The sequence below is a fragment of the Halichoerus grypus genome, chromosome 7 (assembly GCF_964656455.1).
Source record: "Halichoerus grypus chromosome 7, mHalGry1.hap1.1, whole genome shotgun sequence".
NCBI classification, from domain to species: domain Eukaryota; kingdom Metazoa; phylum Chordata; class Mammalia; order Carnivora; family Phocidae; genus Halichoerus; species Halichoerus grypus.
This window is the reverse complement of record NC_135718.1, coordinates 114,754,501-114,767,260: the sequence shown is the minus strand read 5'-3', so window position 1 is coordinate 114,767,260 and position 12,760 is coordinate 114,754,501. Positions and strand designations below refer to the sequence as shown.

General features: G+C 55.4%; 1 protein-coding gene across 2 annotated transcripts in view; it reads left to right on the top strand.

Annotated features, from left to right (window-relative positions):
• The window catches only part of KIAA1614 (KIAA1614 ortholog), a 40,733-nt gene extending 31,412 nt beyond the window's left edge, over window positions 1–9,321 (top strand). The window contains exons 8-10 of one of the 2 annotated variants that reach the window (XM_036071111.2): window positions 2,920–3,047; window positions 3,747–3,931; window positions 8,093–9,321. In XM_036071111.2, coding sequence (XP_035927004.1) covers window positions 2,920–3,047; window positions 3,747–3,931; window positions 8,093–8,286 — 507 coding nt within the window. In that variant the 3' untranslated portion in view covers window positions 8,287–9,321. The remainder of the gene's footprint in view (window positions 1–2,919; window positions 3,048–3,746; window positions 3,932–8,092) is intronic. The other variant, XM_036071116.2, reaches the window with a different exon arrangement.
• Window positions 9,322–12,760: the final 3,439 nt, after the last annotated feature.

Genomic DNA, 12,760 nt, shown 5'->3' with positions numbered 1-12,760 from the left:
CCTCTAACTTTTGTCTGGGAAACTCTTTATCTCACCTTTTATTCTGAATGATAGCCTTGCTGGATAGAGTACTCTTGGCTGCAGGTTTTTTCCTTTCAGCACTTTGAATGTATCATGCCCCTCTCTTCTGGCCTGCAAAGTTTCTGCTGAAAAATCAGCTGATAGCCTTAGGGGGGTTTCCCTTGTATGTAACCGTTTTCTCTTGCTGCTTTTAAAATTCTCTTTATCACTACTTTTTACCTTTTTAGTTACTATGTATCTTAGTGTGGACTTCTTTGGGTTGATTTTGTTGCGGGTTCTCTGTGCCTCCTGGCTCTGAATCTTTGTTTCTTTCCCCAGATTCGGAAAGTTTTCTACCTCCTTTTCTCTCTCTTCTCCATCAGGGATCCCTATAATGAGAATTATATTATGCTTGATGGTGTCACTGAGTTCCCTAAGTCTATTTTCATTTTTTATTATTATTTTTCTCTCTGCTGTTCAGCTTGATTGCTGTCCATTACTCTATCCTCCAGCTCACAGACCCATTCTTCTGATTCCTCTAGTCTACTATTTATTCCATCTAGTGTATTTTTAATTTCAGTTATTGAATTCTTTATCTCTGAGTAGTTCTTTTTTATGTTTTCTATCTCTTTGGTAAGGGTCTCACTCAGGTCCTCCACTCTTTTCTCAAGTCCAGTGAATATCTTTATGACCATTACTTTATTTATTACTATTATTATTATTATTATTATTATTGGAGAGGGAGAGAGAAAGGGGACAGGAGAGACAGAGGGAGAGGGAGAGAGAGAATTATAAGCAGACTCCATGCCCAGTGTGAAGCCTGATGCGGGGCTCAATTTCACAACCTGGAGATCATGACCTGAGCTGAAATCAAGAGTCAGACACTTAACCATCTGAGCCACCCAGACATCCCTGACCATTACTTTAAATTCTCTATCAGGCATATTACTTATCTCTGTTTCATTTAGCTCTCTTGCTGTGATTTTGTCCTGTTCTTTCATTTGAGACTTATTTCTCTGTCTCCTCATTTTGACTAACTTTGTGTCTGTTTCTTTGTGTTAGGAAAGTCAGCTATGTCTCCTGCTCTTGAAAGTGGTGGCCTTATGAACAAGAGGTCCTGTAGTGCCCTGCAGTGCTGTGTCCCCTGTTCATCAGAACCTGGTGCTTCAGGGGGGTCTCCTCTGTGTGTTGCGTGTGCCCTGCTCTTGTGGCTGAGCTGCTTTTGCCTTCAGTCCAGTTGTCTGCAGTGGCTCTCTTTGCCTGTTGTGGGCAGTGTTTGGTCCCTGCAGTGTTAGTGGGCCACTGTTGGGCTGCCTTAGACTTGAGTTGAGTCAGACCAGGCATTTGCCAGAGACGCAATAGTATTGAACTACAGGGCGCTTTCTCTGTGTTGCCCCGTGTGAAGCTTTTGTTGGTGGGACTACTGGGGCCACAGTCTCAGGCTGGTATATATGGTTATCTTCCCCTCTCCCCAGGGCAGGAGTCACTGTCGTGGCTGCTTTGCACCCTGCCAGACTTACGGCACCACTTTGAATGGGCTCTGGCCAAGGGCATATTGGAGGGGGCATGTGCACAAGAGAACGAGGGGATATGCCACGCTGTTAGCAAGTTAGGTGGAGAGTGTTGGTGCTGTGCTGGTTCTCCCAGCTGTCCATGTGTCTAGGCTGGGGGGCAGGGGAGGGAAATGGTGCCTGCCTGCTCCTTTGTTCCTAGAGAAGTCTCCCAAAGATCCCTGCCCTTCCAGCACAGACTCTGAGATTAGTAAAAAATCTCCCTCCCATATACCCCAGGTGTTTTTCAAACTGCTGCTTCTCTATGCTATATCTCAGTGGGACTCTTTGCTGTGCAGTCTCTTTAAGGGCAGGGACTCAGTTTCTTATCATCTTCCCAGGTCTCCCAGAGCCAAGCCCACTGATTTTTAAAGTTCCATTGTTAAGCGCCACTGATTTTAGGAACTCCTGAAATTAGGCCTCTCTGGTTTTCAAAGCCAAATGTTATGAGGATTCATCTTCCCTGTGCAGGTTCCTCATGCCTGGTATGCCTGGTGTGAGGGTCTGGTCCTCTCCTCTCCACCTCTCTCTGCACCCAGTGTCCCTCCCTCCCTCTGATGGTCCTGCAGATTCATTTAGCTCCCGAGCGAATCTCCACCCCTCCTACCCTCTTCGAGGTGGGCTCTTCTCTACATTCAGCTGTAAAGAGTCTGTTCTGCCAGTCTTTGGATTGTTTTATGGCTTATTTACACTGATATGCATGTTATCTAATTGTATCCATGGGATGAAGTGAGCTTGGGATTGTTGTACTCAGCCATCTTTCCTAGAAGTCCTCAGATAAAAAATTTTAATATAAACAATCATAAAAGGGATACTAAAGAATCATGAAGTTTTAATATTTTAACTCTAAAATCGTATTTATTACTCTGTAATTAATTTGCTTTCACTTTTTTCTTAATGAGAACATTAGATTTTCTTAATCAATGAAATTATTAGTATTCTAGTGCTAAGTTATTTTAGCCAAAAACGAACCTTCAGATCACCTCTATAGGACTGTCTACTTGAGTAAATTATGGTGATTCCTGATGGGCACTTTGAAGTAGTGACAAAAGCTTGTATCATTACTTTCTTAAAAATCCCTCAGGCTTGGGGCACCTGGGTGGCTCAGTCGGTTGAGTGTCTGCCTTCAGCCCTGGTCATGGTCCCAAGGTCCTGGGATGGAGCCCCACGTCGGGCTTTCTGCTCTGCGGGGAGCCTGCTTCTCCCACTGTCTGCCTCTCTGCCTACTTGTGCTCTCTCTCTCTGTCAAATAAATAAATAAAATCTTAAAAAAAAAAAAAAACAGCCCTCAGGCTCATGGTTAGGGTCAGGTCTCAACCCCCAGACGCCTTGGCTTTTCTCACCTGCAATATTGAACCCTCACCACCAGGTGTCACCATCTCACCAACGTCGGAAAGCTGCCTCCTTTCAGAACCTCCATTCTCTGCTGAGTGGCAAGGGGGACCGGTCCAGCCTCTACATGGTAGGGGAGCCGGGAGACCACAGTGCAGTTGGCCGGTAAGAGTTGGCAAGTGGTGTGGGGGGTAAACTCAGCATGGGCGGTGGAGCTGTAAGCCTAACTCTGTCCTGCCTCAGGTGCCACAGGAGTCTTGGAGCCCACATCTCAGTGCCTTGCCCCGTGCACCTGAGCTCTGAGAAGGTGTGGAGTTGGTGGAATGGGTAGAGTTGGAAGGTTTGATTCTTCCATCCTTCTGCTGTCTGATGACATCCTAAAATCGGGATGTTCAGAGAGCTTCCTTAGCCCAGCTGAAGATCTGATTAGAGATCCAGAGATGGGGCCCCCAAAGAGGCACTTGACCTGTGACCCTGTCTAGAGAACTCCCACCCCCTGACGAGACCCTCTAGGCTAGCTGCTCTTATCTGGGGCTCCATGGAGGCACCTCAAGTGGCCTGTTCACTCCTGGAAATGTTATATAATATCATAGCTTTGGTTAGATTCTCAGAGCGGTCTCTGCACCCACAAAGATTTAAAATTGTGTTTCTGTGTTGGGGGGGTGGGTAGCAGGGGGCTTCTGGTCCTGCACCAGGCTTTGTGGAGCCTCAGACCGCTGTGACAACCCTCCAGTCTTGTTCCTAGCATGTTGTTTTTGCTGGTTGGAGCCAGTCAAGAGGCATCCGTCATCTTTAAGGCAGGGAGTGATTGGGTCCCGGTGCCCAGCCCTCTTTGCACTCACTCTGTCTCCGGTCCCCTGGCAGACCAACCAAGGCCTCACCCCGACGTGCCCTCAGTGTGGAGGACGTGAGCGCCCCCAGCCAGGCACGCACGGTGGGCCGCGTGGTGGAGGTGTTCCCAGATGGCACAACCCAGCTGCAGCTACAACGCTCCCCGGAGGGCTCTTTCGGCTTCTGTGTGGCCTCCGGGAATGGGCGCCGGGACTCAGGTATGCCCCCTCCCCTCTTCTGGGCTCCATATCCCTGGGGCCTCAGCAGACCACTTTTGGCTGTGGGCATTTCCAGTCGGTGGCTGAGACGCGGAGCTCCAGATTCAGACAGCCTCGTAGCGAAAGGACTGGAATTCTCCCTTCAAGGGCTCTTTGGGAAGCGTCAGGTGTGGGGCTGCTGGAGTGGGTAGGGATGGCGAGCCTGACTCCACTGCCCCTCTGTTGTCTGCTGACATCCTGAAATTGGAATCGGGCCGCCTCTTTGCTGGAGCGCCCAGGGGAGGTTGTGCTTGCTGGTTCTGGGAGCCCTTTGATGCGGCTGGTGTGTGTAATGGTTCCCTTCCTCCGGCTGCTGTCTGGCCACGTGCAGTGAGCCCGCCTGGCTACGCATCCGGCTCCCTCCCGCAGCACTGGCTCCAGGGGGTGATGTTCTGGGGATCCTGCCCTGGCTGCCCTCTGCCGAGCAGGGTTCAGTCCTGGGCGGTGATCTCCTAGGTCAAAGTCATGTAACCTGGAAAAAAAAATCTGCCTGTTGCCAGGTTTGCAGACTGCAGCGAGTTCTTACCTCTGTTCCGTCGTTCATTGTTTCAGCGAGTTTGCACTGAGCACCTACTAGGTGTTTTAGATACCGGCTATAGGGCAGGAAATGGAACAGAAAAAGACCCTGTCCTCAGGAGCCCACAGTCCAGGGAGGCAGATAGGCTGTACCTATAAGAAGGTATACATTTTTATATATTATCCAAATAAGCTGCCAGATAGCAGAGGATATGAAGACACGAATCCAAGCGAAGCAGGGTGAGGGCCTGAGAGTGGGAGGACAGGAATGCGGGTGGGGCAGCTCTTCTGAGCGGAGGTGTCTGGAGAAAGAGCAGTCCAGGCCCAAGCTGGAGGGTGGGAATGAGCTTGGCTGTCAGAAGAGCTGCAGGGTTGATCTGCGCAGAGCTGCAGTGGGGAGAGAGGGCGCTGAGCTCAGGAGGGCGGTGGCTTCCCCACCCCCTGAGCTGGGAGGCGGCAGGGGCTTGGAGCAGGGACCAATGTGCTCTGATTTGCACTTGGAACGGGTGTCGCTGCCCGGCTGGCCGCCTGACCGTGAACAGACGCTAGCGGGTCGAAGGTGGACCAGGGAGACCCCTTGTAAAGCTATTTCGGTGGAAAGACTTGCCGGCGGTGGGTCGGGCTGGGGAACCAGTGGGGATGTGAGAAGTGCTTGCAGTCAGCTTGACTTGAAGGCAGTTTGACGCAGTCTGCTGATGGTTTTATCTGCGCGTGAGAGGAAGAGGCCGAGTTTCTCCCCACTCTGGACCTCAGGGGGGTACAGTGTCTGTCCTCACAGGGAGATGGCGTTTGTGAACTTACACTGGTCATCATAAAGGGCTAGCGGGCTGTTAGCTACTCCCCCCTTTCCTTTAGCCTCCCCGTTCCTCAGGTGAGGGGCGGCAGGCCTCCCAGAGGGGCAGAGAGTTAGGTGACATGGCACGGTGTGTACTCCAGAGCCTCTCCCGGCTGTGTGACCTGAGCAGGTCCCTTACCCTCTCTGAGCCTCAGTTCTCTCATCTCTAAACTGAAGATACTCAAACCTGCCTGGAAGAGTCATAAGGAGCGTCCAGTGAGGTACATGGGAAAGTGCCTGGCACTTTTCTTCCCTTCCCTCTTCACAAAGAGAATTTGTATTTGGGGAACAGAACTCCGACAGGGAGCCCATGATCTGCACCATCTGTCCACGTGAGGTCACACACAACCGGGCGTTGTGCTCTGCCCTTCATCTTCCCCCCAAGTCCCGCTAGGCCGCTTTGCAGACAGTCATGGAGTTGATGTCTGGTGGGCAGCGGTCTCTAATGACCAAGAGCTCCTTGGGCTCTGCCCTGCCCCCCCATGGCACCCCGCACCTGGGTCGGTACGAGCTCTTCCCTGTGCTGCCCAGGTGGTGCCCTGCTCCCGCCGCCGTTGGCCATCGGCTATCCCCAGAGATCCCCAGGCCCACGGAACATGACTGGTGCTGGTGCCTCCCGGCCACAGAGCCTCCTCCAGCAGCCACAGGTCACTCCTGCTGGGCCTCAGAGGGGCCGTGAGCTGGGGCTGGTCTGCATTCCTGGCTAAAACGTCCAGGCGCTGGGGCTAACTTGCTGGCTGTCACATCTGATGCTGTGCGAGCATATGGGAACAGCACGCGTGGCCTCCAGCTTCCGAGCACCACACAGAGATGATCCATGCTGAACAGAGGCCATTTCCAGCAGACAGTAAATATACCAACAACAGCAGTCTGTCTGTCATATTTTTGTCACGACGTTCCGTTGTGAAGCCTACCCCAGAGTCTCCCCCAGAATGACTGGCACGACATCAGTGTCTGGTACGACTCTGGCTCCATGCTTTTGGGGTTTCTCATGGCTCCCCACATGCATGTCCTGCTTATAGCAGCCGTTTCTGTAGGCACCACCCTCCCCTCCTTACCTGCCCTCTGTCCATGCCGGCAACATGCAGGGGGGCAGGCAAGTGGTTAGAACGCCCGGACAGAAGGGGTCGGGGATAGGGCAGGGGCTGCGAAAAAGGCCTCACTCGAGCAGCCGAGATGGCCGGCATACCTCGTCAGGGGAGGCAGCCTGGCAGCAAAGGCTCGGCTTGGCCCAGAAGCCCCCCACACCGAGAGAGTGCCACAGTCAGACCCGGGAGAGGGAGTGTGTCAGGAGGATGGTTTTGCTAGACTCAGAGCTACCAACCTTCAGGTGCCTTGAAGGAGATTTCAGTGCTTTCAAGCCCCCATCAGAGGGTTGCTCTGGAAGGCGTGCCACAAGCTGGGCTGAACAAAGCTCCTGTGGGCGGGGGGGCAGCAGAGGCAGGATGTCCCACTATAGTCCAAGTGTGTTAAATGCCATCAGGCTCGAGACTGTGATACGGGAGGAGAGGCCCTCTCAGGCCCCTTCTCAGGAAGCTGATTCTAGGATGCAGAAGTAGAGAGGAAGGAGTGTGCGGCCCGGGCTGGGGAGCCGTGAGGGCGTTTAAGGTGGTGCTGAGCAGCCCCCCTAAATTCTGCAGGTGTTGTCAGCTGCACACTGTCCACACGCTGGCCTTGTGCTCTCAGATCACCTGTGTTCGCTCAGTTGGGGGTGGGGCGGGCACGGGGTGGTGCCCAGCTTTCCCTGTAAGACCCTTTATTCTCTTAACTGAAGGGGAGTCTGGAAGGTTTTCAGAAGAAGTTGAGGTGATAGGGGTCCCTCAGCAGGACTCGCCTGCGCTGTGCGGCCGGGAGAGTCCCGGGGAACTCAGGCTAGCCAGCCCCCAGGCCCCACAGAGCCTGCTCCACTGATGTGGGTTCCCCAAGTCGGACCCAGGGAAAGGGGAAGAATCAGGCTCTGCCCAGGCTCACGCTGCACCTGAGAGACCCAGGAGACGGTCACACTGGCCAGGCAGGGCCTTCCTAGGGGCAGTGTGGGGACAGGATGTGTGTGAATAAGGGACAAGTGAGCCACCATGGCTTTAAATAGGGGGTGGAATTTTTATGTTTCCTGGGCTTTTGCCCAGATGCCTCCAAATCCCAGTGAGGAACCACCTCTGAGGAAGATTGAGACCGGAGCTGGTCCTAACAGTAATATGAAGCAAACCAGGTTTGGATTTGACCTTGGCCATGTTCATTACTCCAGTGATACCTTCCCACCCCTCCAGCTTCTTGAAGGCAGTAACTGGATCATATTTGTGAATCCCACCCAGTGGCAGGCGTGAAGTAGCGTTTTTTTTTCTTAATTTTTAAACATCAGTTTCCTTCCTATTCTACAATCAAAGCTCATCTCAGAAAAAGATAAGATCACCTCATTCACACAGGGGTATACACGAATAATAACAATAAAAAACAAGCATTATTTGCTTAAAACATTATTTTATTAAAGCATTATTTGCACAGCTTTTTAAAAGAGACAGAGAAATGAAATGATACCATGAGGGCAGGCACACTATATCTATATAGAAAGCCAGTTGTGGTTGTGAGGTAGGATAATGAGGGTGTGCGCGTGCGAGTGTGTGTGTGCGTGCGTGCGTGCGTGTGTGTGCTCATGGAGCAGTGCCCTATATGAGCACCCGCTCCCCGACCCCCGCCCGAAACACCACCTGGTCAACATTCCACAGAGCTGCATCTGGATTTCACGTGTTCACTCATTCTGTTTTCCTTTGCAGGGTTCTACGTGCAGGAAATGGCTGATGCGAGCATGGCCAAGCTGTACTCGGGGCTGCTGGGGGCAGGGGATGAGATCCTCGAGGTGAATGGGGCCAAGGTTGCCGGGCTGGGCTTGGCTCACATTAAAGAGCTCCTGGCCCACGCGGAGAGCTTATCAGTCCGTGTGCTGAGGCAGAGGCCTGTCCCTCAGTGACCCAGGGCTGTTTTGCCCTCACTGTCACCCCCTCGGAAGCCCTGACCTGCCCCAGGAGGGACGGCTGGAAAGGCACTGCACGAAGCTGCTTTATGGATGAAAACAGATCACAGTGGCGTGTAACCGCTTAGGCTGTGGCAGGGGCTTCTGGGATTGACGATCGTAGGGTGAGGGCAGGATGGTGTGTTTTGTTTACGGATGTTAATTTATGCCGAACTGGGGAAAGCAAACATGGATCTCCTTCCATGCCGGAAGTGGTGTCAACATCTTTCTGTACCTTTGTCGGCGGGAGGAGGAGAGAGATCCAGGGGTACTTGGGTGAGCCCCTGATTGTCTCCTCACCCCCAAGTCTCATCCCACTCTCGATCAGGGGCTCCCCCAGCCTCCACACTCCAGAACCAAAGAAAGTGCTTGGCCATATTGGCCTTGAGTCTGCCTTTAAAGTCTCATGTCTTCCATGTCCCATTTGACACCTTTGCTCTTTTTCCGGAAATGGGCAAAGTGTCCTAGTGTAACAGCCTAAAGCCATGGGCCATATATTCCAAACCCAAAATTGGAATATGTGGTCTGGTGTGAGAACATCTGGGAGATGTTATCTGGCAGCCAGAATGTTAAGAATCTCTGGGAAATTTTTGTGATATATAAAGTTGGAGGGGGAAAAAAATGAACCCGAGACCAATGTCAGGGAAGTGCAGCTGTGGCCAGTGGGTCTGGCCGGCTCCACCCCCAGCCCCCTGCCCTCTGCCTCTGCCCAGGGCGAGGCTGGCGCTGGTGGGGAGGGCCTGCCTGCCTTCTCCAGTGGAGTGTGGGCACAGGCTGCAGCCGGTGCCAGGCTGTCCCCAGCCACAGGCTCTCTGCCCAGGCTCCCTGATGGCTGCTGGGGGAGGGCCGGCAGGGAGTGCAATGACGGGGTACAGGCAGGGGGATGGGCTCTCCACCTGGCTGCCTCCCAGCTCTAGGCCCAAAGGGTTGGGACTCTGGGAGTGGATGGCCGTGTGTCAGTCTTAAATTATTAAAAAGCAAAGCTGAAGCTTCTCTCGCTTTGAGTCGCTAAATTCTGGGCTGGATGCTCACTTGACCTTGAATGGCCAAGAGCGGGGTTCTGGGGTGGGGGAAGAGGGAGGGAGGATACGGGCCCAGCAGTGAGCTGTGTTGGGCCTGCCAGAGGGGGAGGCCTGGGCGGTCCCCTGGGGTTGGGGTGACAGCCAGGGTAGATGCAGAAGCCTCCAGAGACAGTCCTTCCGCTGGGAGAGGAGCCTTGGGCAAAGTGCATTTCTGAACAGAAGACAGAATGGAGCTCGGGGCTTTGGGTAGGTGATACTGGGGGCGGGGAGCGCAGAGGGCAGCTTCAGGGCTGTTGTAGAACTCGGGAAAACACACAGCCTTCGCTAAAACGAGTGTCCTAGCAGCTTTCTGTGGGCAAGATCACCGAAAGGCACATGTGGGCTGAGGGAAAGATGGTGGGGGAGGAGGCAGGCAATCCTGTGGAGTGTGCAGTGAGTGTTTCAGGCCCTACCTGCAGGAGCCAGTTAAAACCCCTCTTTACTGGTCCCTGGAGGCTAAGGGTTGAGGGGTGCTCCCAGAGCCCCTCCGCACTGTAGGACTGGGAGACTGAGCCACCTGGGGTGGGGGGGAATGTGGGAGGAATGGGGAGCTGCCAGCAGGGGAGCAGGCCGGTGGAACAAGTGTTTGGGCCTGCAGGGTGTGAAGAGGGTGCTGGGACATCTCAGAGAGCATCCTGGCCCCCCAAACTTGGGAATGGCCCCATGTCAGAAAGTATAGTCGTGGGGGAACACTGGCAGCTCCTGTCCCCCAGTTCCTGGTCTTGAGGTCATGAAGTTTCATGTTGAATGAAAGCTTCGAGGGACAAAGGCACCTCTCTTCTCTGTATGGCGATCATGGACAACATGCCCTTCTGGCTCCAACTGGGAAGAAAGGGAAGAAAGGGAAGAAGGGGGCTCCGGCTGGGACAAGGCCGGGGAAGGTCTCTGAGGAATCCTGCGCATCTGCTTCTGTTACCTGCCAGGGTCAGGGCCAGGCTCTCGACCTATTCAGTCCTTAAAAAGTAGATCTGCCAGGTAAGCTCTGTGTAGCATCTTCCTTTACACAGACGGAGATCCTTTACACAATGACGGGTGTCTCTGACGCAGGGCCCACTCCTCCTGCTGCGACCCCTCCCACAGCCCCCGAAAAAGGCTTGACGGAGGGGAGTGGACACTCTGGACTGTGTGGAAAGTAGACCTGCGCTTCTTGAGTAAAGTGGTGCCAGGGGGCCCGACTTGTGTGGGTGGGAGGGGACTTGGATTCCTCCAGACACCTGTCTGACGGTCCCCATCTGCTCTGCCTGGGGAGCTGCTCACCAGGTCAGCCCTGCGTCCCCCACACAGCCATCAGAGTGTTCCCACTTAGAACGTCGTGTATTAACTGGGAGCCAGGCCCTGTGACAGGCAGGAGCTCGGGCAGGTGAGAAAGACGGGCTCCAGGGGCCACAGTCTAGGGGAGACGCAGACATTAGGCCTGGTGCGGGCAGCCGAGCAGGGGAGGGGGCCGGAGATGCCCCCTGCGCCAGATCCGCCCTCGGTGGGGGGACGGAGGCTTACCTCTGTCCAAGGGGCACCCACGCGGGGCTTTGTAACATGAGTAGGAGCTGACGGGAAGGATGAGGGAAAGGACACAGAAAATAAGCAGCACGTGCAAAGCTGTCTAACCCATGGGCCCACCCCCAGCGCCGGCCCATTATTGGTATTCTGTGTCCGGGGCTCGCTCCACAGAAGGCCGCAGACGTTGGGACTACACAGAACAGAAAGGGGCTCCCACTTGGGCCTCAGACATGACAATATCCTTAGGGTGACAGGTGGGGGTGGGGAGCAAGGTGAGACGCAGAGGGCGCGGGGCGCACAGGCCTGGGAGGGAAGGGAGGGAAGGGCGGTCGTGGGGCGGCCGCGCTCCCACCGTCGCCCGTTACAACTTCTCAGGGCGCCTCTTCTCGGTGGCGGAGGGGCCGGCGGGAGGCGAGAGCACATGTCCGCGCACGGCGCGCCCGGAGCCGGGGGCCCTGGGGGGGGGGGGAGCGAACTCGGGCGCGCGCGAGCGATCGGGACCGCCGAGGTTCTCTGCCCGGACGCGCGTGTCGCCGGCAAGTCCCGCGGGTCCCGGCGGTTCGCAGGCGGCTGGCTCTCCGCCCGTGCGCCCTCCCGCCGCCATCCCCGCGCCGTCCTTCCTGGCCTCGGCGGGGGCCCCGGCCGGAGACGCGGCTCGGCGCGCACTGCCCCGCCTGGCCCGGCCTCGGTTAGAGCCGCCGGACGGCTGCCGCCGGAAGTTTGCCAGAGGCTGGAGGCGTGTGTGTGTGTGGGGGGGGGGGGGGGGGTGTGTGTGTGGGGGGGGTTACACGCCCCCAGCCCCTAACACGCACACGCGCACACACACAGGACAGCTTACTGGGCGCCGGGGGCCGGGAAGAGGCTGGCCCCCCCTTTGCCTTCGAGGGACGCACGGCTGGGGGCGGGGGCGGGGAGCGGACAGCCCGGAGGACTGCGTGGTGACCGCGGCGGGCTGGAGCCGGTGAGCGGGATGGGACGGGAAGTGAGGTGACTCAGGACCCGCAGGCGGGGGTGGGGGTGGGGAGGTGGGGTGGGGGTGGCGCAGGAATGGGGACCCGGTGCGCGCAGTGTCCCCAGTCTCAGGATGGAGAAACCGCAGGCACGGCTCGATTTTTGGAAATCAAGGTTAATTCAAGGGCGTGCAGTCGCTGTGCCTGCTCCATCTGCTCTTCAAATACTCCAGAGCTCTGTTGGGGACATCAAGGATTCAATTCTGAATCCTTCCAGCAACTCTGCGAGGGAGGGAATACTTATCTCGGGGTTACAAACTAGGGGGCCCGAGATTCAGGTTAAATTACTTATCCAAGGTTACACTGCAAACAACTAGCGGAGGTTGGATTTGAACCGGGCCCTGTGCGATTCCCAGCCTTCATGCGTCCTCCCTCCTGGGACCCTGTGGGGCTCACCTCATCCAGAGGCCCTCGAGCACCCCTCCTGGCCCTCACGGATGGCGGGGTGCAGCGCTGGCCCGGGACACCCAGCTGGGCCCACCCGCCGCTGACCTTCACCAGGGTGGGCGTGAGGGGTTCCCTTCTGTTTTTCTTGGGGTGGGGGAAATGGCATTGGCCCTCCCACTTCCCTGCGGGGGTGGGGTGGGGGTGTGGGACAAATCATTTTCCAGTACAGTGTTTCCAAAACGCTGGTGTAACCCACTCATGGGTCACAAAATCGGTCGAGACCAACATTTAAAAGAATATCAGTGCTTCGCACAAGCAAGTGTAGGTTTTGTTTGAGAATCGCCTCTTCCAGGGCTGGGGGTGTCCTGAGTTGTAATTTAAAGGGTCGTTAAGACCCTGCTCCAGGGGCACCTGGGTGGCTCAGTCGTTAAGCGTCTGCCTTCAGCTCAGGTCATGATCCCAGGGTCCTGGGATTAA